General features: G+C 49.9%; 2 protein-coding genes across 10 annotated transcripts in view; both read left to right on the top strand.

Annotated features, from left to right (window-relative positions):
• TERB1 (telomere repeat binding bouquet formation protein 1) overlaps positions 1 to 24,285 on the top strand; it is a 1,077,176-nt gene that overhangs the window by 465,707 nt on the left and 587,184 nt on the right. The gene's annotated exons all lie outside the window — the stretch shown is intronic.
• LOC144798714 (uncharacterized) lies at positions 5,694 to 10,321 on the top strand. 2 transcript variants are annotated; one of them, XM_078669729.1, is made up of 3 exons: positions 5,694 to 6,236; positions 9,411 to 9,905; positions 10,172 to 10,321. In XM_078669729.1, the coding sequence occupies exons 1-3, from the start codon at positions 5,790 to 5,792 to the stop codon at positions 10,193 to 10,195; spliced, it is 966 nt and encodes a 321-aa protein (XP_078525855.1). In that variant the 5' UTR covers positions 5,694 to 5,789; the 3' UTR covers positions 10,196 to 10,321. The 2 variants fall into 2 exon arrangements, with proteins under 2 accessions (XP_078525855.1, XP_078525854.1); XM_078669728.1 differs by having other exon boundaries at positions 9,411 to 10,321.

Consider the following 24,285-nt stretch of genomic DNA (forward strand, 5'->3'; position numbering starts at 1 on the left):
TCTGCCAGAAGAGTGAGTGAGCTCCAGGCTCTTTCTTCTTTCTTCCAAACTTCCTTTCCTTTCGGTTCATCCGGACAAGGTGGTTTTAAGGACGCGTCCTTTTTTCTTGCCGAAGGTTGTCACGCCCTTTCACATTGGGCAGACCATCACTTTGCCTACCTTCTTTCCGCCTCCGCATTCTTCCAGGGAAGAGGAGAGGCTCCACATTCTGGACCCAAAACGTGCGCTTGCTTTCTATCTGCAGCGTACACAACAGTTCCGGGAGGATGATCAACTCTTTGTTGGTTACATGGGCGCCAAGAAAGGTCGGGCCGTGCACAAACGGACCATATCTCGGTGGGTCATTCTGTGCATCAAACCATGTTACTCCTTGGCCAAGAAGGAGCCTCCTGTGGGGTTGCGTGCCCATTGGACTAGGGCAACTGCAGCCACTCCTGCCTTGGGATGCGGCGTTCCCTTGCAGGCCATTTGTCAGGCAGCTACGTGGGCCTCGCTGCACACGTTTACAAAGCACTACTGCCTTGACAGTCAGGTCCGGAGAGACGCTTCTTTGGCCATTCTGTGCTCCGTGACTTTTTGGTGTAATCCTGTTCGCAGACCCACCTCCGGGGTTGGTATTGCTGGGGTATCTATTCTAAGGTAAGGAATCTATCACTAACGTGTCTCTTTCAGATGCACAAGTTACTACTTGTGTAACAATATATCTGTAAGAAACATTAGTTAGTGATAGATTCCTTACAGCCTTGCCCATCCTCCCCGTTCTGCGAACTGGTTACTAGGGTTAAGGTCATTCCCTTTTAGGGCCCTAGTTTTTATGCACCAATGGTCGGTATCTTGCATGGCTCTGCGTTTTGGCGTGGAAAGTTGTGTACCGAACTGATGTCAGCGCGCATGGGTGGCACCTAAGTACATTCCGTGACGTCACCTCGGCGCTGACGATGCCAGTGACGGACGCAGAGCCGCAGGCCGCCACCTACTGACGTGCAGGGGTACTGCTAAGCAAAAACTTTCCAAATCCAATCTTACGCCTGTGGATATTCTAAGGTAAGAAATCTATCACTAACTAATGTCTCTCGCAGATATATCATTACACAAGTAGTAACTTGTGCAACAATGTGCGAATGCCTTCGGGCTTCAAGACGTGTACCTCTTGTGCACGTCAGATGTCGGCGGCGGACCCTCACCCGATATGTATGTGGTGTTTGGGCGAGCACCATGACTCGACGGACTGCGACGCTTGTCAGCACCTTAAACCGAAGTCCCGGCAGGAGCGCCAAATGAAATTGCTGTCGGCCCGCATGTCCAGGTCGGTGTCGCCTCAATCTCCGTCCCCTACCTCGGAAGCCAGGAACCGCCAATTCCGACTGCGTCTTCGCCACAGCCCCAAGGGCGTCGATCGCCGGCTGGTAGGTCCTGCAGCTTGTCTCTGAGGCCCTGTCCTCGTTCGGCAGAGGGCGCGGATTCCCGCCGGGTCATGCACCCTCTCCTGTCGCCACCTTACCCGCCGTTTTCTGGCATCGGGGCGACTAGGGCCCAAATAACAGCCTACGCTACAGCTCTGCAGGCTTCTTTGGCCCCTCCTCCACCTCCTGAGTCATCCACGGATCCCGCCTCACTCGGGGCCTTCCGCAGAGTCGCCGGCGGCTTTTGTCCCGGCGCCGATGGGTTCGGCTTCAGGTTGTAGGAGAGTGGTGTCATCGTGGTGCAGTCCTGTGGGGCTCCCCTCTTCGACCCACGGCGTCCCTGTCTCACCGCACATCCCTTTGGGCTCCTGTTTCACTGCACATCCCTTTGGGGCTCCCTGTGGCGTCGCAGGAGATAGCTGGGACTCTGGGCTTGTCCCCGAGTCCTCCTCAGTCCTCTGAGCGGTCGGCTGCTTCACCAGAGGCCGGCGCCGCCTAAGGCTTTCCTCCCCGGCCCTGGTGGTGCCGCGGGTGGAGGCCGGGGGTGCTTTCCTGAGTCCCTCTCAATCCTCTTCGCGGGCGTTTTTATACGGGTATGGTGTAGCGCGATTCTGGCATTTTTAGGATATCTTCTATCCGGTTATTTCTGCTCTTTCGAGCTGCTTGGGTTGCTGTCTGGCTGTGCCGCCACAGCTTTCCCCCTTTATCCGTCACTCTGTTGCTGGATCTGATGCTTGGCGTTGTCTGTTGTTCTGTTGCAGACCCACCCCCCATTTAGGGTATGGCTGTGGTATCTATTCTAAGTTAAGGAATCTGCGGCTAGATGTCTCTATCAGATGTACGAGTTACTTACCTTCGGTAACGATGTATCTGGTAGAGACGTTGTTTAACCGCAGATTCCCTTAACCCAGCCTCCCCATTCTGCGAGAACCTTGCAGAGTGGTGTTCCCCGCTGGCCTCTTCAATTGCCATTGGTTTAGCTCTCACAGGAGTTCAGTTGTGGCTCCCTCTGAGTGTTTCCATATACTGTTATCCTCTGCTGAGGGGCCTCTTCCTGTAAAACGGCATGAGGAGATTTGTTCTCCTCTCCAGTTACCTTCCCTTCCTTCCGTCTTTTCTATTGATTCGGGGCCCTGGTCTCCTCTTGGTCGTCCTCTTGGGAGTTGATTGTGCTCTGGTTTCAACCTACGTTATTATAGGGAAGTGGCCAGTCTTTTCATCCTTCCTATGGTGCACTGTTGTTCTTCTGTGCTCCGTTCCTAATAACTGCAAAACAACAGTTGATGGACAGAATGCAGAACAATGTCATACATTCACCCCAGTACAGAGATCTGCGCCTAAATTTATCGTTTTTTGCTCACCACACACCCCAATTCAGACATGGCCATATGCAAATCAGCCTTGACCCTGTGCCTCATGGGAACAGTCCAGCCCGAACTGCCAAGCCATGTCTTCCTTGGACCGGAGTCAAGCATCCTAGGACCGGTTTCTTGCTATCAGCCGTCTTCAGCCAGGATAGCTTGACTCCAGTGGTGTGGAGAGCACGGGACTCACATCTGAGCATACCCGTCCCACTCGGGGTGACAAATGCAAAAACAACAGCTGATGGACAGAATGCAGAACAATGTCATACATTCACCCCAGTACAGAGATCTGGGCCTAAATCCATCGTTTTTTTTGCTCACCACACACCCCAATTCAGACATGGCCATATGTAAATCAGCCTTGACCCTGTGCCTCATGGGAACAGTCCAGTCCGAACTGCCAAGCCATGTCTTCCTTGGACCGGAATCAAGCATCCTAGGACCGGTTTCTGGCTATCAGCCGTCTTCAGCCAGGATAGCTTGACTCCAGTGGTGTGGAGAGCACGGGTCTCACGTCTGAGCATACCCGTCCCACTCTGGGTGACAAATGCAAAAACAACAGTTATATTTTTTATTTATTTTTCCTCTTGTATAGCGCTAGAATTCAATCCCCGAAGGGGTATCTCCGCGCTTCCGCTTTAATAAAGGAGCCAAGACTTGGTTCTAGACTGTGAGAGAGCTTTGGATGATTTTCTTAATAGGTAGTAAAAAGATAGGTTTTTAGGATTTTCTTGAAAGATTGAAAGTTGGTGGTATTTTTAAGTGTTGGGGACAGTGAATTCCAAAGGATGGGGCCTTTATAGGACAGGGCTCGCCCTCCCTGCCTGACCTTTTTTATCCTTGTGACCTGAAGTAATTGCTGACTGCTAGACCGTAGGGTACGAGTGGGTTTATAAAAATTGAATTTTTCTTTAAAGTATTTGGGTCCATTGCCAAAGAGACATTTGTGAATTGTGCAGCAGATTTTGAATTTAACGCGCTGCCTAATTGGCAACCAATGAAGTTTGATCAAGAGGGGGAGTGAAGCAGACCTTGGCTGAGCGTTGAGAACTAGTCTCGATGCGGTGTTCTGGACCACCTGTAATCTATGTAGTTGTTCCTCGTTAGCCGAGATTAATAAACCATTACAGTAGTCCAGTCTACTAACTACCAAGGCCTGAACGAGAGTTTTCCTGTAGGAATCTGACAGAAACGGGAAGACGCGCCGTAGCAGTCCAATAACCCGATAGCAGGAACCTGCTACTTGATTCGTGTGCTCTTTGAGCAGAAGTGTTTTGTCAAGCCGCACACCGAGATTTTTAACGGTCTGTTTGGGACTTGGTGTTGGTCCAAAATCCGGGGGCCACCATTCAGGGGACCACAAAAGTGTGGCCCCCCCGAACAGCATGACCTCTGTCTTGCCTACATTACATTGGAGGCAGTTTGTAGCCATCCTGTCTGATATTGCCCTCTGTAACGGGGTCCCCCTGGCGCCCCCCCCCTTAGGGCGCGAACTGACCACTTGTGACCCCCCCTTGTCTTTCCACAGCCCACGCAATACTCCGAGTGGACCAGGCCAAACACGTATAGCTGTGATGAAGAAGACGACTGGCCCTTTAACCCGTCAGGAGGCCGAGAAGAGGAGGAGTCCCGCAGGTGGATAAAGACAGAGAACGCCCAGCACCAGGTGTGTCTATACACCGGAGGAGCGGTCAGAGCGGAGAGGTGCGGAGAGGCGGGAAGCAGCGAGGAAGAGCAGAGAGAAGACGGACGGGAGAGCAGAGAAGTGAAGCGGAGGAGAGGAAGAAGCGGAGAAGGCGGAATCCAGCAGAGCGGCGGTGTCAAAGGGTGCGGCGAGACCCGTTGGACGGAAGGAGAACAGCCGGACTGGGAGCGGAGCTGGGAGCAGATCAACGAGGACAGCGTGGACCGCGCACGGACAGCAGGAGAAGACGCCGAGAGAGCGGAGGAGGACAGGGGAACGCCTGGAGGCCACCAACACGCGCCGCCCAGCCGTACGCCAGGAGGGGTACGGCTCACTGAGGTGCGTGATCGCTTCCTGGGGTGGTTCACCACTAAGGCTAGAGGTTTAACCGAGAGGGGGGGGAGGATTCTGAGGGACGACTCCCTGAAGCCTAGCACAAGCACTCGCCCTACTCGTTAGAGTAACCTACCAGAATAGGAGATTTGCACCGGGTGTTTCCCCTCACTACCCTTCCCTGGGATTGACAACTGCCTCCCTGTTGTTCCATACTGATACGTGCCTCTCTCTTTCTTTTCTTTCCCTTCGGTGTCGGCGTGGGTGGCCAGCACGGAGCCTCCAGAACCCCCTAGACGGAGGAGCCCAGTCCTGAGAAAAGAAGAGGGAACTCGTCGAAAAGCGCGCAAGGAGAGAAGCCGGTCTCCACGGAGGACAGTTGTACGAAAAACCTGTACAGATGCCTTATATGACCAATTAAAATCAAGAGTCACAAAAACTCGTCTCCTACCCTTTTCTGGTCCCGCCGTTACAGTGGTGGAGAATGCGGGCAGTATAGCCATCTGCGACCAGAAGATGGAAGGAGTAGTACAAGCGCTGGTGCAAGGGCAGGAGAGACTGGAAAGGCTGGCAGAACAACAACTCAGGGCAGCAGAAGCAGACAGAGAGCTGATAAAGACCGCCGTGACGGCCAGGGCCCTTGACCCCCCTCTAGCATCCGGGCCGGTATCCGTGAGTAACATACCCCATACCATAGGTGGGGTCTCTCTGCAAAAGTACCAACCCGGAGAGGACCCGGATGCGTTCCTGCTAAATTTTGAGAGGGCAGCGCGGGCCTGTGGCTGGCCTGGGGCCAAATGGCCTTTCTTTTTGGCCCCGCTACTGGTGGGGGAAGCGCAAGCCGCGTACCAAGTGGCTAATCCAAGGGGCGACACCCCTTATACAGACATAAAACGTATCATCCTTGACCATCTGGGTTTGGACCGAGAAGCCTATCGCCTGCGGTTTCGGCGAGAAAGAGGGGTCATAGGAGAAACGCCCAAGACATTATTTGTCAGATTAAAGATGGCCGCAGACAAGTGGCTCAGTCCAAACGAAAGTACCAAAGAGGAGATCATGGATAGGATCTACCTGGAACAGTTCGTAGAGGCGTTGCCTTTTTCCACTCAGAGGTGGCTAAAACAACACCCTGACCTGACGACCGCCCAGGCTGTAGAGATGGCCAACACGTACTCAAGAGTACAACAGAGACCCCTGCCGGCCCCGGAGCCCGACAAAGCAAAGGCCCCCTTTCGTCCAGAGAAGAAAATACTGCGGGCGCCTGAAGTACCGAAACCCCGTCCCTGGAAGAGTGAGCCCCTTCCTCACACAGGACCCCAGTGTTTTGAGTGTGGGACCTGGGGACATATAGCAAGACACTGCCCCAGGCGAAGACCAGCAGACGAGCCGATGGAAGTGGGATATTTGCCCCGCCCCGTCCTCTACTCGGCAGAGATGGGTCACGCATACCGCGTAAGTATGAGGATAAACGGCAACCCAGTACAGGCGCTCTTGGATTCGGGTTGCCGCCAGTCAGTAGTACAGGCCCATCACGTACTGCCCCATCAGCTCCTCCCACAGGAACAAGTATACATACGATGCGTCCACGGGGATGTAAAGCCCTATCCCGTCGCGATACTGCCCCTAGAACCCCGGGTTGGACCCGTCGCAAGGGTTCGGGTAGGGGTGTTGTCTACGCTACCGGAAGACCTGATCATCGGAACAGATAACCCGGCCTTTTTGACCATGTTCGAGCAAAGCATGGCCCAGACTAAAAGGAAACGGGACCCAAGGGGCCACCCCGAGGAGGCCCCGGCTCTGGCGTCCTCGGATCCCTGGACTCTGGACCGTAGTTTTCAGTTCGCCCAGTCCAATGACGCCACTTTGTTTAATGCCTGGGAGAAGGCACATTCCACACAGGACGAAGACCCCAGGCGTTATCCACGGCTATATATCAAAAACGGACTATTGTATCGTCAAGGAAGAGAAGAGGACCCAGAGCAGTTGTTGGTCCCTGTGTCTTTCCGCGAACAAGTCCTGTTCTTTTCCCATTCCCATCTGGTGGCCGGACACACGGGAGCAGAGAAAACCACACAGAACCTCCTAAAGTGTTTCTATTGGCCCGGGATCTACAAAGACGCCTTGACCTACTGTCAGGAGTGTGACATTTGCCAGACTCGAAACATGACGAGGCCCCCTGCGGTGCCTTTACAACCCCTCCCCATCATAGGGGTTCCCTTTGAACGGATTGGGATGGACATCATAGGGCCACTCCCAAAAACAAAGAGAGGATATTCGTACGTTTTGGTAATTGTAGACTATGCCACGCGATTCCCGGAGGCTTTTCCCCTCACCTCCACCACCTCCAAGAACGTGGCAGATAAAATGCTTGAACTGTTCTCCCGGGTCGGTTTCCCCAAGGAAATACTGACTGACCAGGGGACCCCCTTTGTGTCACGCCTCATGGGGGATGTGTGCAAGGCTCTCCACATACACCAGATCAGGACCGCAGTCTACCATCCGCAAACAGACGGATTAGTGGAACGGTACAACCGCACCATAAAAACCACATTGAGGAAGATGCTGGAGGTCAACAGTAACGAGTGGGACCAGGTCCTTCCCCTTGCGTTATATGTCATCCGAGGACAGACCCAAAGCAGTTTAGGGGTCTCGGCTTTCGAAATGTTATACGGACGAAGGCCCCGATCACTCCTGGACATGACCAAGGAGGCGTGGGAAAAAGAAACCCCCGAAGAGACTGCACAAACCCTCGAGTATGCTCGGAACCTACGCTCCAAACTAGGAAAGTTAAGGGACTTGGCATTCGCCAATCTTGAGAAACACCAAAACAAACAGAAGACTCTGTATGATAAAGGCAAGAGATGGAGAACCCTGGAAAAAGGGGAGTGGGCCCTGGTGTTGTTACCCTCCTCCTCGCAAAAATTCAAAGCGGAGTGGAGCGGTCCGTACCAGGTAGTGGAGAGGATCGGGAAAACCAGTTACAGACTCCAGATGACCGCCAGGAAAAAGCAGGTCTATCACATAAACATGCTGAAGAAATGGTTGGGGAGTCCTCCTACCACAGTTCACCTGGTAGAAACGGAGAAGACCAACAGCACTTCCACCATACCCCTGTTGGTGGTCAACGAAGACTTACGACAGGAAGAAAAACAAGAGTTGCTAGACGTACTATGGAAACAAGAACAGGTGTTCTCCGACCTACCGGGGAAAACCACGATGGCTGAACACCGGATCGACACGGAGCCTGGGAAGACCATTAAGATCCGACCTTATCGAAACCCCGAGGCCCGAAGACAAGACATCAGACGCGAGGTGAATGACATGTTACAACTCGGCGTCATACGCCCCTCTCACAGCAACTGGTCCAGCCCGATCGTCCTCATACCCAAACCGGACGGCTCGCGCCGGTTCTGCATGGACTTCCGGGCCCTAAACGCGATATCGAAGTTCGATGCATATCCCATACCCCGCATCGATGAACTCATAGAGAAATTAGGCGACTCGCAGTACATCAGTACGATCGACCTCACCAAAGGTTACTGGCAGGTACCGCTGAAAGAGGAGGACAGGCATAAAACAGCCTTTTCGACAGCAGAGGGACACTACGAGTTTACGGTGTTGCCTTTTGGCCTTCACGGGGCGCCTGCCACGTTTCAGAGACTAATGAACCACGTGTTAAATGGACTGTCCTCCTTCACCTCTGCTTACCTAGACGACATCGTGGTGTTTAGTCCAGACTGGAACACCCACTTGATACATCTGGCTCAAGTGCTGGAAACCCTGACCAACGCGGGACTGAAGATTAACGCCAAAAAGTCAAGGATAGCTTTCCACAAAGTCAAGTACCTGGGATACGTATTGGGACACGGCATGATCGAGCCACAAACAGAGAAAGTCAGGGCCATTTCAGAGGCACCGTTTCCATCAACAAAGAAAGAGCTCCGGGCGTTTTTGGGGCTAATCGGGTACTACCGACGGTTTATCCCGAACTTTGCACAGGTAGCCGCCCCCCTCACGGATGCCCTACAGTCGTCGGTCAAACAGGCAACGCTTTCCAAACCCTCGGTGGCCATGCAAGACTCGTTCCACGAGCTGAAGAGGAGGATCACATCCACCCCCATCCTCACCTCCCCGGATTATACGCGCCCGTTCTCCTTGCACACCGATGCATCCGAGTTCGGGATCGGAGCGGTGTTGTCCCAAGAAGGACGAGACGGCTTGGACCACCCGATCCTGTTTGTCAGCAGGAAGCTGTTCCCGCGGGAGTTAAAATACGCCACCGTGGAGAAGGAATGCCTGGCAATCCGGTGGGCAGTGGAGAAGTTGGCCTACTACCTCGAGGGCCGGCACTTCACTCTGTATACTGACCATGCTCCCCTTACCTGGATGGCCCGGAACAGGGCTAACAATGCCAGGGTCATGAGATGGTTCCTGGCCTTACAACCTTTCACTTTCAGGGTGTGCCACAAGCGGGGTGTGGATAACGTTGGGGCTGACTTTCTGTCCAGACACCCGCTTCCCGAGCGGAAGCGTCCTGGGGGGGAGGTGTGTAACGGGGTCCCCCTGGCGCCCCCCCCCTTAGGGCGCGAACTGACCACTTGTGACCCCCCCCTTGTCTTTCCACAGCCCACGCAATACTCCGAGTGGACCAGGCCAAACACGTATAGCTGTGATGAAGAAGACGACTGGCCCTTTAACCCGTCAGGAGGCCGAGAAGAGGAGGAGTCCCGCAGGTGGATAAAGACAGAGAACGCCCAGCACCAGGTGTGTCTATACACCGGAGGAGCGGTCAGAGCGGAGAGGTGCGGAGAGGCGGGAAGCAGCGAGGAAGAGCAGAGAGAAGACGGACGGGAGAGCAGAGAAGTGAAGCGGAGGAGAGGAAGAAGCGGAGAAGGCGGAATCCAGCAGAGCGGCGGTGTCAAAGGGTGCGGCGAGACCCGTTGGACGGAAGGAGAACAGCCGGACTGGGAGCGGAGCTGGGAGCAGATCAACGAGGACAGCGTGGACCGCGCACGGACAGCAGGAGAAGACGCCGAGAGAGCGGAGGAGGACAGGGGAACGCCTGGAGGCCACCAACACGCGCCGCCCAGCCGTACGCCAGGAGGGGTACGGCTCACTGAGGTGCGTGATCGCTTCCTGGGGTGGTTCACCACTAAGGCTAGAGGTTTAACCGAGAGGGGGGGGAGGATTCTGAGGGACGACTCCCTGAAGCCTAGCACAAGCACTCGCCCTACTCGTTAGAGTAACCTACCAGAATAGGAGATTTGCACCGGGTGTTTCCCCTCACTACCCTTCCCTGGGATTGACAACTGCCTCCCTGTTGTTCCATACTGATACGTGCCTCTCTCTTTCTTTTCTTTCCCTTCGGTGTCGGCGTGGGTGGCCAGCACGGAGCCTCCAGAACCCCCTAGACGGAGGAGCCCAGTCCTGAGAAAAGAAGAGGGAACTCGTCGAAAAGCGCGCAAGGAGAGAAGCCGGTCTCCACGGAGGACAGTTGTACGAAAAACCTGTACAGATGCCTTATATGACCAATTAAAATCAAGAGTCACAAAAACTCGTCTCCTACCCTTTTCTGGTCCCGCCGTTACACCCTCATTCCGTCCGCAAAAGATTTTTGTGTTGCGGGCGTTGGGTTTTTAAAGCGGAACAAAAGCTGAGTGTCGTCAGCATACGACACAGGGGTGAACCCATACGTTCTTACAATGTCTGCCAAGGGGGCCACATACACGTTGAAAAGCGTGGGGCTTAAGCAAGAGCCCTGTGGTACTCCCTTGGTGAGCTCCCTTGAAGTGGAATGATGGGAGCCCGGTCTGACCCCTTGTTGTCGATCCGAAAGGAAGCTTTCCAACCATGACAGAGCCACACCTTCTATGCCCATCTCCCTCAGGCGACCGAGAAGTATCTCGTGAGACACAGTGTCGAAGGCAGCGGATAAATCTAACAGCACCAGAATCATAGAACCTCCTCCATCCAGTGACATCCTGATGTTATCGGTCACTGAGAGGAGGGCTGACTCTGTGCTGTGATTGGGCCTAAATCCAGATTGAGAAAAATCTAGACCCTCCGCTGCCTCGATGTACTTAGACAAATAAGTGTTCACGTGCCTCTCGGTCATTTTGCTAAGGTACGGCAAGAGGGAGATGGGTCGGAGGTTAGAGAGGTCAGTCCATGGAAGTGCCGCATTCTTTCGGATAGGGTTCACCACCGCTTTTTTCCACTCTAAGGGGACAGACCCTTCCCTGAGAGAATGGTCGAATGGGGAACGGATAAGAACTTCAACTTACCTGCTAGACGCCACCGCCAGGCATCCAGATACGCCGCCACCGCCAAGAGTCACTTTGCAGCAGACTAAACGCGCCGCCGCTCCGGGACCACATTTCCCGGCAGCCTACGCGGCGGCGCGCTTCGTGACACCGCGAGGGCGCCAGGGAGGCGCACATAAGCGCCACAGGAACCGGCGGAGCGGGGGGAACGGATAAGAACTTCAACTTACCTGCTAGACGCCACCGCCAGGCACCCAGATACGCCGCCACCGCCAAGAGTCACTTTGCAGCAGACTAAACGCGCCGCCGCTCCGGGACCACATTTCCCGGCAGCCTACGCGGCGGCGCACTTCGTGACACCGCGAGGGCGCCAGGGAGGCGCACATAAGCGCCACAGGAACCGGCGGAGCGGGGGGAACGGATAAGAACTTCAACTTACCTGCTAGACGCCACCGCCAGGCACCCAGATACGCCGCCACCGCCAAGAGTCACTTTGCAGCAGACTACACGCGCCGCCGCTCCGGGACCACATTTCCCGGCAGCCTACGCGGCGGCGCGCTTCGTGACACCGCGAGGGCGCCAGGGAGGCGCACATAAGCGCCACAGGAACCGGCGGAGCGGGGGGAACGGATAAGAACTTCAACTTACCTGCTAGACGCCACCGCCAGGCACCCAGATACGCCGCCACCGCCAAGAGTCACTTTGCAGCAGACTACACGCGCCGCCGCTCCGGGACCACATTTCCCGGCAGCCTACGCGGCGGCGCGCTTCGTGACACCGCGAGGGCGCCAGGGAGGCGCACATAAGCGCCACAGGAACCGGCGGAGCGGGGGGAACGGATAAGAACTTCAAATTACCTGCTAGACGCCACCGCCAGGCACCCAGATACGCCGCCACCGCCAAGAGTCACTTTGCAGCAGACTACACGCGCCGCCGCTCCGGGACCACATTTCCCGGCAGCCTACGCGGCGGCGCGCTTCGTGACACCGCGAGGGCGCCAGGGAGGCGCACATAAGCGCCACAGGAACCCGCTTCGCGGGACGCCCGGGGGGAAACCCAGGCAAAGGGCGGGCCCTCTACGGCCCTCATCGGCACGAGGAGGCAGGGCCAGAAACGCTGCAGGAATCATCATTGCAAATAAGACTCATAGTTCTAAGAGTTTCCTATTAGCTATCAAACTTGTGTATAGAGTGAGTTTGCGTGTATATTGCAAACATGTCTACGAAACTGAAGGAAGCCCCGCAAAATACTCTTGACAATTACCTTGTCCAAACCGTGAAAAAAATAAACACGCAGAGGAGAAACTCCCTGGGGTTAAGCCAATCCCCAGACCTCCGTTGTCTGTCCCCAACTGCATCTATTTTGATTGATGACACTATTTTGCAGGAAGCCCATCAGGAGAGCATAATTAGTGGCCCTATCTTCCAAGGATTAGGCGGCCCACCTGGTAATGTAGTCCCGGCCTCTGAGGTTTCCAACATAGAGGCTGAGAGTGATATTGACATCGACTCTGACCAGGAGAAACAGACTCGAGTTTCATCTGACGAGCAGACACCTAAAGGGCGCGCAACAAGGCCAAGACGATTATGTACTAAAAACCCATCCAAGCAGGGCGGACCACGCCCGGGGGCAAGAAGGAAGAGGGCTATTACCCCAAAGACAAAGCAAGTAAACACTGCGGAGGATAAACAAAATCACACTTTTGAGGACGCTTTTTTTGAAAGGATTGCTGACTTTCTTGAGTTAAAAATTAATGCCATTGTAAAACCTTTAATATCGAAAATTGACAAACTGCAAGCGGAGATTAAGAGATTGGGTGGTCTCCACACCACGGTTGCAGGCGGGGTAGAAAACATTACTACGATGGTTACAAATTTGAGCAATAATACAGGGGGAAATGTGGTTAGAGAGGCTGTAAGTGATGGTGCAGGGATCCAGTTGTCTGTTGAGAATTTACCGCCCCAACCATCAACATCATTGACCACTATCACTGAGGGCCCTCTTTTAGTTAACATCCCAACAGTTAGTATTCCCTCTGTCAGCTTCCCCCCAGTAATTGCCCACTCTACGGACCCCCTACAATTTTTAGTCGAGGCCACACCAGTGGTTCTTGTGCTAGCGAATGTCCCTCCTTTGGAAGGAGGAACAGTGGAAAGCCCTACCTCTCTCACAAGCAAGGCTCTGCACTGGCTTACCAGTAACATGCGGTTAGCTCCAGGGGGAAAGTACCATCTGGCAAATGTAATTAAGTCAGCAACCAGGGTCCCCTGGCTGGGAAATCGGCCGAAAAAGTTTAAAGGGGACTGTGTGGCAGTGAGCCTCTCAAATCAAGACGTCCTTCCTAACATACTTGCTAACCTATTCCCTCCTCAACGCAGACAGGGTACTGTTGTTCCTCTAACCCTGAAGTTTTTCTACGGGGAACAACAGAACGTCACCCATCCAAGGACTCCTGCGCCAGGGTGGGATAGAAGTTGGGACTCTAATTTCAGATGGGGGCAGGACACAAGGCATAACGCAGTGGCCCATCACTCCCTTCTACCACAGCACAATTCTTTCGTAGAACCTCTTCAATTGTTTAATCGCTTTGCCCCATTATCCTTCATGGACCAAAACGATTGACTCTCTCCTAGAAAAGATACTAACGATGAGGGTCCTTCGCCTGTTATCGGTCCTTTAGATCCAAAACTTACAGACAATAGGGTCTGCAGAATTATGAGCTGGAATGTTGCTGGTATCAGATCCAAATTCAATGACAAGAACTGGTTGGAGATAATCAGATCCAATGACATTCTTGCCTTCCAAGAAACTTGGGAAACGTCAGACAGACTTGTTCTAGACGGCTTTTCCCATTTCTTTGTACCTGCAGTACCTAGTAACTCAGGAAGGGCAAAGGGGGGCTTGGCCATATATATTTCCTTAGATATTCAAGGGAAGCCAAGACAGATTAAAACTAATTCAATCAACATCTTAGCGGTTGAACTAACTACATCAAACTCACAGCCTATATTACTCGTTAATTTTTATAATTCTCCTGTCAGTCAAATCTTGAACGAGCATTTGTTAGCTTTAGAGGATTTCCTGTCCACCCACAGTGAGAATAGTGTTCACGGTTTCGAGGTGATCCTCATGGGAGACTATAACATCCACCCATGTAATATGGATTGCCGTGTGGAATACGAGGATTTTTCCCCCTACCCCTCCACTCCGCATTTTGAACACTCACCACGTGGAGAGGCTCTGGAATCGCTCTTAGCAATTCTTAATCTTTATGAATCCTATAGTAGTAACATATGCCTGAGGTTACCAACATATGTGGGTAACAATACAGGTACAATTGTGGATTATATTTTTTTATTGTCCAGTATTTTGCCTGAAGTGCTTAATTACAAGGTAGAAACTTCAGCTTTTAGCGATCACAACCCTGTAATTTTAGAGATTGTATCTCAGGGAGTTTTGGGAAAGAGAGTGATTGAAGCTTTATGTGTGACAGATTTAGTCCTGGGAGACCAGAACCGTAGACTGAAATGGGACCAAGTAACCCCAATTACCTTTTTACAGGATACCCTGGCTAAAGTTGAGGGGGAAGTTGCAATCTGCTTGGATAATAATAACTCTGTAACCACCCTGATAGAGGCGTTTAATGTTATTTGCCGCCAGGTCAATTTAGACCTGACCGTAAAGAAAAAGCCCTATATACATAGGGGCCCCAAATGGTTTGATTTAAATTGCTCCAAGGCCCACTCAACTCTCTTGAAAGCCTTAAAAAATAAACCAAGAGACAAAGAACAGATAGCATCATTGAGGAAAAAATATAGTCATGCTATCAGGACGAGGAAATCCGAGATTAAAAAGGAGGCCTGGAATGATCTATTGTCGCCTGATATACAGAGAGATAGTTCTAGATTTTGGGCGATAATAAACCATCCATATTTTGTGGGTCTAGAGAAGCAGAGAGCAGATTGCACCATACCTGATGAACAGTGGGTCACACATTTTAGTAACATCTATAGCTGCCCTGATAACACTCCAGATTGCGGAATGCAATTCACACAAGTAGTAGCTACTATCCCCCCTTTTAGTATAGAGGAGGTGAAAAAAGCGATTAGTGACACACTCTAAAAAGGCACCGGGGCCCGATGGGGTTCCCGCAGATTTCTTTAATAGTGCCCCCGAACTAACTGCCAAAATTCTCACTAATATTTTTAACGCCACAAGGGATTTTATTTTTCCTATTAGCTGGGCCAAGTCCACTATAATACCGATTTTTAAAAAAGGACAGAGAACAGACCCGGCCTGGTTTAGGCCAATCTCCCTCATTGATTCTAGTGTTAAAATCCTGGGGAGAGTCCTTTTAGGAAGACTGACTCAGCTTTTAGAAGGGAAGGGTGCCCTATCAAATGCACAATATGGTTTTAGAGCCAAAAGAGGAACTCTAGATCAGTGTCTAAATTTAGAACTGATCATAAATAAATATGTAATTGCCAAGGGGGGCTCTCTGTACATGGCCTTTATGGACCTCTCCTCAGCTTTTGACCTGGTTAACAGGGCTAAGCTGTGGGGGGTCCTTCTGACCATGGGCATTGATGCTCCCTTGGTGAGGTTTCTGGCAGAGTTACATAGAGATCTTAAGACCTCGGTCAGAGTGACTAGGGAAGGAAGATGTACTTGTCACTTTAAGTCAGAGAGGGGGGTTAGGCAAGGATGTATCCTTGCCCCCCTCCTCTTCACTCTTTATATAAACAACCTTGAGACAGTCCTGGCAGCTTCCCACACTGACATCCCGCGTGCAGGAGAGATAAAGATACCTGTCCTCCTGTACGCGGATGATGCTGTCCTCTTGGCACGCTCTGGAGTGGCATTAAACAAACTCCTTTTATCCTTTGGGGATTTCATGTCCTCGCTGGACATGAAAACCAATGTAGAAAAATCCCATGTAATGATTGCAGGAGCCGCAGGCAGGAAAAGAAAGTCGAAAACATTTTTCTGCGCTGGGAAAGAGGTTAGGAGAGTCCCATCCTTTCCTTACTTAGGAGTAACCTTTGATGAAAAGGGCACGTGGGGTCCCCAGCATTCCGTTAAAAGCAACGCTGTAGCAAGAGCGGCTGCTGGGTTGCTTGGTTTTGCTAAAAAACTTGGAGCCCGCCCCATGGAAAGCATTATAAAGGTCTACAAAGCTAAATGTTTGTCGGTTGCTCATTACGGCTCTGTTATTTGGGGGTATACTAATCTTGAACACGATAAAATCCAGAAAGTAGAAAATACATTTCTGAGAACCCTGCTTTCTGTCCCTCAATCGACTTCCACATACATAATACATACAGAGCTTGGACTGAGCTATATTACCGACATTTTAAAACTAGCCCCAGTTATTGGATGGTTGAAAATTTGGCTCAACCAGGAGCTTACTCTAAATCATAATATCTTTAAAGATTGTTTAGCCCTGGATAGAGCACACAATATCCCGTGGTTAAAATATGTTCAGACGCAGTTAACTTTAGTTGGCCGACCCGAACTTTTTTCTTCTCCACATTTGATAAATCAGGAAGACATAAAAACAGTTAAAAATCTCCTGACAAATCATTATGTTTTGGAGAGGGAAGCCACAGAGTTAAATAAATCTACGGCTAGGAAACATTGTACGTTAACATCTGTCCCAGGTATGGAACCATATCTTTTTTTGGTAAATAAACCATACCACCGTCCTTCTAACGAGATTTCGTCTTGACCTGATTCCTTTCATTCTGGGTAATTTTTAAAAAATGGATTAGACCTGAAAATGCTGAACCATGTGATTGCGATTACTTTTCTACCCAGGATACGACTCATTTTATCTTGTTCTGCGGCCATTATAAAGAGATTAGAAAAAAATACTTGCTGCCTATACTGTGCAATTTGGGTTTTACGCAGGTAAAACCAGCTATGATGTTCCTGCAACTTCTTCCTAACTTAAAAGTAGCATTTCATGTCGCTAGTGTTTTGGTTGCAGGCGCACGCACAAATAAGCATCATTCTAGAACTAGGCACCTTGTCCCAGATTAATGTTTATCTTTTTATATTTCACTGATTTTAATCTTTTTAACATTAATGCATAATTTATTCTGTATATTGTGACTTTAGGGTTTTTTAATCAAAATATTGATTTGTATTACTATGTGTTCTGCTGAAATGTTGTCATGTATTATTGCTCGCTCTTTTATGATTTTTAATAATCGAATAAAGATAATTGACTGACTGACTGACTGACTGGAATGGTTGATTAGTGCTTGGATATGAGGTCCCATCAAAGTTTATAGGGAGGCAGTTATTTTGGCTGTCAGAAGGTCATCTGGAGATCCTGATTTTATGCGACTCATAAGGGAGGAAAGATCTGAGTCATTAACTACTGGAAATGCCGTAAGTTTGGTAGTTCTCCGAGTGGGCGAAGTGGAAGGAGAGAGAAAGTTGTTGCTCTTTTGACTAGAGGCCTTTAAGATCTTTTCATAAATCAAATTAATTTTGCTTTCGAAGAATAGAGAAATTTCATCACATAATTTTTGTGAAAAGTCATTAGGGCTTTCGCATGCAGTAGGTTTTACAAAATCTTGAAGAATCTTAAATAGTTCTTTAGAGCGGTTGCCCGCTTCTGCAAGTTGTTGAGAGAGGCTATTCCTCCGTGCAAGTTTGATATTTTTGTAATATTTGGTCTGGGCCTCATGATGTGCTTTCTTATTTTTTTCAGTTTGCGTTTTCCTCCATTTCTTTTCTATCCTCCTACATTTTTGTTTCTCTATTCTAAGTTCCTCTGTATACCATGTTTCCTGTTTGGTGGCAGAGTATTGTTTGTGTAATTTTAGAGGGGCTATTCTATCGATTGCTTCTATAAGAGAGTTGTTAAAATTGGTCAGTGAGGTCTCCACGCTATCCAACTCAGTGGGGATGGGCTGTTTCCATACCCTACGCAACTCCTCTACAGTAACTTTATACCACTGTCGGCGCCAGACCGGTGGAAGAATGTTTTTTTGAGGGAACTTATCTTTCTCGAGTAGAGAGAATTCCACGATAAAGTGGTCAGACCAGTTTATTTGAGCAGTGGGTAGACATCGTACTTTGGGGCAATTGGTAAATAGTAGATCTAGAAAGTGGCCTCCTATATGGGTTGGGCCATGATTCTGCAGATGTAGACCAAGGGAGGATAGATCAGAGACCAGAGAAATGGTATCAGGGTGTGTTGGGATGTCAGCGTGAATATTAAAATCGCCAAGAAGGATAAAATCTTCCTTTGCTTTAAAATATGGGGCTAGGAGTTCCAATAGTGCCAGGGAAATGCCCGTACTGGGTCCCGGAGGGCGGTAGACTAAGGCTCCTTTCCAGAATCTGTTAGTGGTATAGTGCATTTTAAAAATCATTACCTCAAAAAGCGGGCTGTACTTTTGTTCTAGTATTGTAATCTTCAGATTTTCTTTATACATAATGGCCAGGCCACCACCTGTTCTCTCCGGGCGATCGAAATGGATAAACTTATAGCCCAGAGGAACCCCCACGGCTATGGCGGGGACAGTATGGGGCTTTAGCCAAGTTTCCGTTAGGAAGCAAAGATCAGGTTGTTTAGAGTGTACTAAGTCCCATACTTCCAATTGATATTTCGGTAGAGAACGAACATTTAGAAGAAGGCACTTTGTCCTTTTTTGTGAGACATATTTCTTTTTAGACTGCTCAACACTAAAATCAGTGTGCGAAGCTTGAAAATGGCAATTGATGCAGGAGAAAGGACCCTCGGGACATGGCCACCGGTCCCTAGAGCGTCCTTTGATAAGGGATTGCCTGAGATGTAGCAGAGTATGCGCCGTATACCTGATGTGAGGGGTCCCAGCAGAAGAATTGGCCACATATGTCGATCCCATGGCCCTTAGTCCCGTCCAGTCGCGGACGGGCGCAGACGGGCAGCTCTTTGGCTGCTCTTCGCGTGTCTTCGGCTGCGCGCGATCGCTGCGCGCTCAGGGGGGGGCGAAGGCTAAATAGCCCCAGAAGTGCGAGCACTAGAGCGCTAACCGCTCCAATGCTACCGGAAGTGCCTTGCTCTCACCTGACCGCCCTCGGCACAACGGTAATAGTTACTCTGTTGGACCGGGGCGGCCAGGAAGGAAGTAGAGCCTCGGCTTGTTGCTGTCTCAAGGAAAATGGCGAAGGAGCTGCTACCCTCCTTTTTGATCAGGTGGGAGGAGCGAAATTCGTAATGTTTAAAAATGCCAATTCGGCGAGATTGTATTCATCAGGCACAATTATAAATTTTTAAAACTAGGCATAGTATCAAAATCACTATTACCAATGTTCAATTAAAAACAGTTGATGGACAGAATGCAGAACAATGTCATACATTCACCCCAGTACAGAGATCTGGGCCTAAATCCATCGTGTTTTTCCTCCCCACACACCCCAATTCAGACATGGCCATATGCAAATCAGCCTTGAACCTGTGCCTCATGGGAACAGTCCAGCCCGAACTGCCAAGCCATGTCTTCCTTGGACCGGAATCAAGCATCCTAGGACCGGTTTCTGGCTATCAGCCGTCTTCAGCCAGGATAGCTTGACTCCAGTGGTGTGGAGAGCACGGGACTCACGTCTGAGCATACCCGTCCCACTCTGGGTGACAAATGCAAAAACAACAGTTGATGGACAGCAAAATAACGATGGATTAAACCCAGATCTGTGACTGGGGGTGAATGTTTTGCCATTGTGCAACATTCCGTCCATCATCTTGTGTGTTTTGCCGTTCCTAATAACGACACAGTTTTACATGGCAATATCAGTCTATTTCGGCCTGTTGAGATGTTCTTCTCTTCTTGCACTAAGGGAAGGGTCTTCGCTTAGCCTGCGGGGCTTTTTCTCACTGTTTTTCACTTATATGTAGGCAGTGTCTAATTCTGTCTTTTATGATGGCTTTTCCACTATCCTCCTTGTTCATGGATTTTTCATCCTTCGCACACGTTTCCATACTTTTACAGTTTTTTGTTGGTGGCTCGGCGTTGTGCCGCGGAAACGTTTCTCTGAAGAAAACTGACGTCAGCGCGCCGGGAGAGACTTATATGACCTCGCTGATGTCACATACGTGGACGATGTCAGGGCAGGGTCGTGTGACGCCATCCCCCAGTGCGCAGAGGTGCTGCTGCAAAAAATTTCCGGATCCAGTCTGACGCCTGGAGATATTCTAAGTTAAGGAATCAGCGGCTAGACAACGTCTCTACTAGATACATTGTTACTGAAGGTAAGTAACTCGTACAACGGTCCCAGTCTCCAGCTACATCTCTTGGTAGGCAGCGCCGCAAGAGAACTAAGTCTGTCTGGCTCCTTGGACTCGCAATGTGGATCGGGGAGACTCTTCTACCTCCGCTAAGGGCATTGCTCCTGTGCCTCCCAGCTTTTCCTGGAGTCGGGGCGATCTGGAACCAGATGTAAGAGTACTACAAGGCTCTCTGTCTTGTCTTTGGACCCTCATCTTCTTCTGGAGCGCCTCCAGGCCCCAAGGAGGTAGCAGGAGCAGTAACTGCGTCATTGCTGGTGGGTTCGTCCTCGGTGGCATTTCCAGTCTCGTACACAGGGGTGTTGGTGCGCTGTCCTTCGGGGCTTCCACTAGTGATGTCGGTTGACTCCGACTTGACGTTAGTGCCTATTTCGATGGCGCTGGAGGAGTACGAGTCAAAGTAAGTGCATGACACGACTGTGCATTCGTAGGGTTGGCTTTTGCTTGGCTACTTGCATCTGCGCCGACTTCGTCCGCCGCCTTTCCTCCTTCCCATGCAGACATCGATATGGCGCTGTGTCGGCGCCATTCAACTTAGTTTATGGAGCCTTTTTCGCAGCCAATGTTTTCTGTGGATGTTTCACAGGACCAGTTGGGGGAAAAACATGACGGGAAAGCCCCCTTGGAGCAGCCAATGCTAGTGGTTCCTACTATATTGGACTGCAGGATTGCTGAGTTGGGTGAAGCGAGCAGTTTAGATTCACCCCTTGCTTCCTCTCGTTTATCACCTTCTGGGCTCGCCTCAGAAGCCAGTTCTTCTTTGGCAAACGTTTTGAAAATACTGGCTAATGTCTTACATCTAACTCTACCTACAGTGGAGAAGGGTACTGACCCTCTGATTGATGTACTTCATCCCTACCTGTTGGGGGTTGAACCAGTATTCCCCTTTTGTGATGCACTTTCTGATATTTTATTGGGCGCATGGGCACAACCTCAGTCAGGAGTACCAGTGTACCGTACTATTGACCACCTTGCCCCAGGAGACCCGCTTGCCTTATTCGACAGTCGACCAACCATATCTTCCTGGTCCAGCCCATTATGGCATCCCCTGAGATGGAGAACCTTTCCCATTCCCCCCTTGACAAGGAGTCCAGTAAGCATGTTTCTTTCGGAAATTTTGTTTTTCCCTCCTCTGGTGTGGCTGTACGCTCTACCAACATGATTTGCGTCCTGGGATGCTTTTTCCATGCCTTGTGGGACTCCTTGGCACAACTTCTACCTTTGTTCCCAGAGGCCAACAAGGACGAGTTGAGCCAGTTCATTTTAGATGGTCGCCAGGCGGTAAACTGCTCACAAGGTGTGGAATGGACCCCACCAATTCCATTGGTCGAGCCATGGCGTCTGCTGTGGTATTGCACCGGCACGCCTGGCTTTGGGCGTCTGGATTTTCAGAAGCTGACCAATCACCCTTGCTTGACATGCCATTTGAAGGGGTTCACCTTTTTGGTACCCAAGCAGATGCAGCCTTACGTAGGTTTAGGGCTCGTGGGGGATGGCCAGACCCTTAGCTTGCCCCCTATACCTTTTTCCCTTGTTATTGCAACGCTGTTATGTGCGTTTTGTGGCATCAGTCGCCAGATCAGTGTTTCTTCCCTGGCCTTCTGTGCCTGCTGGCTAGCCATCTGTCTTGAGACCCTGCATGGGGTCTTCCCCCAATGGCCGGTGGAGTTCGTTAGATTCTCCTGTTGTGTGAATACCTTATCACGCAGTCTGCCTTATCCTTATGAGATATTGCCCACTTGGGCTTATTGCCCTTTCTTGTGTTCCTTGACTGTTTTTTATTGTATTGTAAATGTGTTTATATAGCACTTACTACCCCAGACGAGGCATCAAAGCGCTTTTTTTAGCGAGTAGCACGCTACTCAGGTACCCAAAAGGGTTAATGGTGAATTTGTTTAGTGAAATATGAAATTAATTTGAGTGGAGGATATTTAAGTCTGTTATTTAGATTCAAAAGGATAGCGGAGGGATGGAAGAGGGATGAGTTTGCGATTTATATAATAATAAATAAGTCTTTATTCGAAAGTAATCACTACCATAATTGAGAAAAATAAACATTCTATAAAAAGCACATCATTACAGTTATGATTCATTAAAACAAACGGTGCAAAATCGTAGAGTCCAAACGGCCGTCAGGCACATCTTGAACTTCTTGATCTAAAAGCAGCCCTCAGAAAATTTGTGACAACAAAAAGGATGTGATCGTCGGATAAAAGCTGTAAGTACATAAGTGCAACATGAGCTTTATATAGCACTTCCTTACCCTTATGAGGTGTTGAAGTACTTTTCGGCGAGTAGCATGCTACTATGGAACCCAAACAGGATTAGTGCGGATGTAGTATAGAGAAATATGAAATTAATTTGAGCGATGGACATGTTAGACTGTTACTTGGATTGTAAAAGAATTGTTGAGGGATAGAAATGGGAATGGTTTGGATTTATATAGTGAATAAAATAGCTTTTTGGCAGGTGGCACACTACGAAACCCAAACTGCTAATTGCAGCCCACCTTCTGCCCGTCAAACTATGCTGGCTCAGACAGGTGAGAGTACCTTTTAGCTCTGATATTTCTGCTCTCTAGCAGATGGCACAGACAAGCAAAGTATGAAAGGGAATGTAATCTTTCCGGTGTTGTTTTCCAGCCAGGGAAGTAGTAATTACCAACCCAGTTACCCACAGTCCTCTAGGATCCGTAAACCACTAAAGAGAGAGATAATGAGGGCTGTCCAGGGGCCTATCCATATTTCCACCCACACACACAAGAAACTCACATACCTTTAAGGAGTTTATAATCCTGGGGACCCGTAGGGCCTCCCTCCTTGTAGGTCCAGGAATTATGCTGCTGCAAATCCGATGCCAAGGCATAGGGGAATAACTCCCTGCCCATTGAATCTACCAACCATTGGTCCTTTAGGGACGTAAACCCCACTGGCGCCAACATTATTAAAGCAGCCTGTCTCTGGCAACAGCTACATCCTACAACTGACTGTCCTCACTCAATCTGTTTCCCTACAGCCAAGGATACATTATGTTTTATTTGGAACAAGTGAGGGAGCACGGGCCCGAATGACCCAAGAGATCAAAGACATGAGATCAAAGACACATGAAGCCATGGATTTACCTTGTGACCTCCATGAACACACAAGCGTGGTTATTGTTTTGCCAGAAGAAATGGATGTCCAGGAGACTCTACCACGGTGGTTCTCTTTGAATCTTGGCCCTGGGGAAAAGTCTATTCTCAGAAAATCTAATTGTACATGTATGAAAGATAATGTTTTCAACTTGTGCCTATTTCAGTCATACCAATGCTCTGAGCCATACCTCTATTCTGTGGCATGGAATTCTAAAGTAATTATGTTCTATATTGTAATGACACTGCAGAAAATGTTTGATCAATTACATTTAGAATGTGTGATATTAACAAGTTTCGATGGTAATAGGCAATATTTATCTTTATATGTATATATATATATTTGCAAAACACTGGCGGCTCACTCGAGAAGCACACGAGAAACGTGCAAGGTCACCAGCCTTTATTCAAAGATACAAACAAGTTCAGGAGCTGGTATTTTGAAGGCAGCCTTAGGTTCAGCCTGACGCGTTTCGAAATCAAATTTCTTCTTCAGAGGCTCCCAAAAGGTATGTGCTAGAAGCTCTTCCTCCCTAGCATTTATCAAAATGTTCCGCCCCTGAATGGGGTCTTCGTCATGTATTTGGCATTCTGGGAGTTGGAGTTTATTTATATTGCATCAATGCAGCGCACGGTTACTGCCCGAGTTAAGACCCGACTTGGGCCAAAGCTGCTGCGCAAAGTCTTCATTCTGCCACGTTTCCCCGCACTTGCGGTAGGTGAATCCTTCCACGCGGCCCCCTTCATATGCTGGGGTGGTGCATCCTCAGCGGCAGAGCGGCCGCTATTAACTTGCAAAACACTGGTAGCTCACTCGAGAAGCACACA

Source organism: Lissotriton helveticus, chromosome 12 (assembly GCF_964261635.1).
Source record: "Lissotriton helveticus chromosome 12, aLisHel1.1, whole genome shotgun sequence".
In the NCBI taxonomy this organism is placed as follows: Eukaryota; Metazoa; Chordata; class Amphibia; order Caudata; family Salamandridae; genus Lissotriton; species Lissotriton helveticus.

Excerpts from the sequence above, each read along its gene's own strand:
- LOC144798714 (XM_078669728.1), top strand. The coding sequence starts at position 5,790 with ATGGCCGCAGACAAGTGGCTCAGTCCAAACGAAAGTACCAAAGAGGAG. Across the intron at positions 6,237-9,410 it reads AGATGGGTCACGCATACCGC|CCCACGCAATACTCCGAGTG; the intron begins GTAAGTATGAGG and ends GTCTTTCCACAG.